This window comes from Gadus chalcogrammus, chromosome 9, assembly GCF_026213295.1.
Source record: "Gadus chalcogrammus isolate NIFS_2021 chromosome 9, NIFS_Gcha_1.0, whole genome shotgun sequence".
In the NCBI taxonomy this organism is placed as follows: Eukaryota; Metazoa; Chordata; class Actinopteri; order Gadiformes; family Gadidae; genus Gadus; species Gadus chalcogrammus.
In genome coordinates this window covers 23,170,994-23,174,355 of record NC_079420.1, presented here as the reverse complement: position 1 = coordinate 23,174,355, position 3,362 = coordinate 23,170,994, and the positions used below count along the sequence as shown (strand labels likewise).

The following is a 3,362-nucleotide window of genomic DNA, read 5'->3' as shown; positions in this document are numbered from 1 at the left end:
TGTGGGATGGAGGTGTACATTTGTGGCTTAAGACACAGCTGGCCTGTGGCCAAGTTTTTGAATTCTGGGGTCAAAAGGTCAAAAGGAGACGGCACCACGCCGCTAATGAGATAACAAACAGTTAATGTGCATTTCTCTCATAACTTTTTGTCACTATTAAAGAGAGTCCTGATTCTCAGATATGCATGTTGGATGGCTAGGGTGTAGGTCTGGGAAGAGTGAGGTGCAACGAGATGGAGCACTTGCTGAGTCATTTTCTGTAGGGCTGGAGCCACAGGTTGATGTGTATGCGTCCTTTGAGACCCCCTTTGATATATGAGAGACCCCAAGGTATAGCTTACTTGTAAATGTTCTCGACCTAGTCACCTATTCGTATTCCAACAAATTCGAACAAATTCGTATTTGCGATAGGCCTATGTTCAATAAAACGTAATCACAGACAAAATACGTTTTTCAGACAAACGTAATTGAGAATGCCGAATAGTTCTCTGGGAACATAATTTTGATGAGATAGGGTTGCACACACACACACACACACACACACACACACACACACACACACACACACACACACACACACACACACACCCAACCACCCAACCACCTAAACACACACACAAATAGATACACACACACACCCCCACACATCAAACTAGCACAGACACACAGACACAAACACACACTCACACAAACAGACATACAAACAGACACATACAGACACACACTCACAAACACACAGGGTTGTGAATAATTCAAATTGATTTCCTACTCTTGTCAATTAATGACTCTTAAACCCTTATTTAATATCGGAAGAAAAAGGAAGACAATCGATTTATTTTCTAAATCTAACACTAGGAGGCGGTGTTTCTCTGCTTCTCCCACGGGGCCGATAGGAGGACACCTCCACCTTTCTTCACTAATAAAACAAGCATATGTTGAGAATGGTTATGAATTACATCAACTGATGTACAAGTTATGACGAAATTTCAAAGATTTCTCTAATTTGCATCGACCATCAGTCATGTTGCACTGGTGCTGTCGGGCCGAAGCTGTGCTGATGAGGAAAGCCAGACAGGGAGGAAGTCACACCCAGTCGCACCATGCAGGCCATGCAGCTCCCTGGACCACAACCCTGGGAAACACGGCACCATAGCAGTTACTTTGTGGCTTTTGGTGCTGGAGGGAGTGAGAGCAGGCTGAAACCATTGGGTTGTCTGTCAAAAACAATCAAACGCAGATTAATTTCATAGGAAAACAAAAGTATGTGATTCAATCAACGACTCAAAGTGCTATCTTTCAGAAACCTTTGACTGAATCCTAATTTTTTGTATTTTGTTTCTTTTGTCTGAAATAGCCTATACTTCTAATTTCAGGAAAGAAGAAACTATGTATTTGCCTGGGGCTTGGACACACCATTTCAAGTAATACTAAAGTCCTGCTCAGGCCAGATCTTCAACCATACAATAACAACCCAGTCTCCCAGTTAGAGGATACAAAACAGGCCTTTGAAGCCAGGACTTCCTGCCCGACGTGATGACTTCCAGATGGACTTCCAGGGGAAATAACAATCTTCCGATGTCAATCAACTAGTGGCACCACACAGTAGACGTAATAAAAAAGTTGACCATTTGGGTTCTTTTTTTGCTACAAATAAAAATCATCCCATGCATTTGAACTCTCTCTGAATAGTATCTCACTAGGCTTTAATGGTTGATCAACGACTTCATTCATTAACAGAGGAACACATGGCGAAGGGTTTAAATTAGTTCTTTATTAGGCTAGGATTTATAATGTTATGTTTGGTGTTTGGATTTCCTCTTCCTTTATGCTAACAGGCTGCATTATAGCAAGACCCAGTATAGCCACTCACAAAGACAAACACAAACACAACACATAAAACGACAATGGTTACTGTATTGAATTACTGAAGGTGATCCTATATTCTCCTGGAGCGGTGGTGGAGATGACCCGGGGGGGGGCTTACTTTAGTCTGGCCCGTGTGAGGCTGAGGAATGTGTTGATGTTATTCTTAGAGCTCTTTCCAGCAGACACTCACTTCAGAGGCGCCGGTATAAAGGTCACACTTGAAGATAGATATGAGGATATTCTTAATCCCCAACGGATTTTTCTTTGTTAATTGTTAACAAAGAAAAATCCCCCCCCCCCCTCCTTTCTCCCTTTTATCTATTATCTCTCTGTCTCTTTCTCCCACACACGCGCACCCAACAATACAGTGACACACGCTCCCACACAGACAGACAGACAGACAGACAGACAGACAGACAGACAGACAGACAGAAAGGCACGCACGCACGCACGGACGCACGCACGCACACACACACACACACACACACACACACACACACACACACACACACACACACACACACACACACACACACACACACACACACACACACACACACACACACACACACAAAGGCTTAGCCGTCCCCATTAAACATTAAGATAATCTGTTTTTAAACGGCTCAATCGAGCGCCATGACTCCGGACGACGAGGGAAAGCAATTCTTGCTGGTCTTTTAGTCCCAGGGAGATGTCCTTTGTCTCCCTGATAAGCCTCTTCACATCATCGAGAGGCTTCACCACCAGTCCGTTCAGCTGATGCTCCTCTCTCTGGTCGCTCTCTTGACTCTGCTTGAACTTGACCTCCAGCTCCAGCAGAGACGCGTCCACGCTGGTGAAGGCTTCAAAGATCTGAGACAACTCCCGCCGCAGATACTTCCCGTAGCCCTCGTCGCCGTCCAGGTCGTACGATATAGTCCTCACGATGCCATCAAGCAGTCTGGCCGTGTCCTCCACCTGATGCCTGGCGATGATGAAGTCGTCCCGGATCACCGAGTCGCTGTCCTCGTTCGCGTCACATCTACGCGCGTCCGAGAATCGGAACAACATTTGACATTTCTCGGGGTCGTCGTATTCTTCAAAATCACCGTCCGGAACAAAGAAGTGATGGAAAGTCCCGTTGGAAAGCTCGGGCTGCAGGGGCCCGCTGTAGACAGCGGTGTGCAACGGCAAGCACATCACCATGAGAACCAGTGGTCCTACAGAACCTGAGCCCATCAGTTCCTCGTTGCGTCCTCCCATTCTGTCTGCTGCGAGCCACTCCGCTCTCTGCACGAACTTCTGCAGTAGCAGCAGCAGCAGTGAAAACGCACACACGTTTCATTTGGACTCAGGTTACACTCGAGCCGTTTCCTCTCAGGCACAGCTTGCCTCTGGCAGAGCCTCCACCAACCACATTCAGCCATGCAAATGTACAAGTTACCATGTCCTATATTGGCTTCCATCAATAATACCTTTCATCGTATTGCCTATATATGTATACATGATATCTACTT

The 3,362-nt window shown here is 45.9% G+C and overlaps 2 protein-coding genes across 2 annotated transcripts in view; one reads left to right on the top strand and one right to left on the bottom strand.

Annotated features, from left to right (window-relative positions):
- Positions 1–1,038: 1,038 nt before the first annotated feature.
- fibina (fin bud initiation factor a) overlaps positions 1,039–3,362 on the bottom strand; it is a 2,453-nt gene continuing 129 nt past the window's right edge. Inside the window, exon 1 of the mRNA XM_056599701.1 lies at positions 1,039–3,362. This exon is cut by the window's right edge and continues 129 nt beyond it. Within this exon, the coding sequence (XP_056455676.1) occupies positions 2,458–3,108 (651 nt within the window). The 5' untranslated portion in view covers positions 3,109–3,362 and the 3' untranslated portion in view covers positions 1,039–2,457.
- slc5a12 (solute carrier family 5 member 12) overlaps positions 2,327–3,362 on the top strand; it is an 11,503-nt gene continuing 10,467 nt past the window's right edge. Inside the window, exon 1 of the mRNA XM_056599689.1 lies at positions 2,327–3,362. This exon is cut by the window's right edge and continues 713 nt beyond it. The gene's annotated coding sequence lies outside the window, so the exon portion shown is untranslated.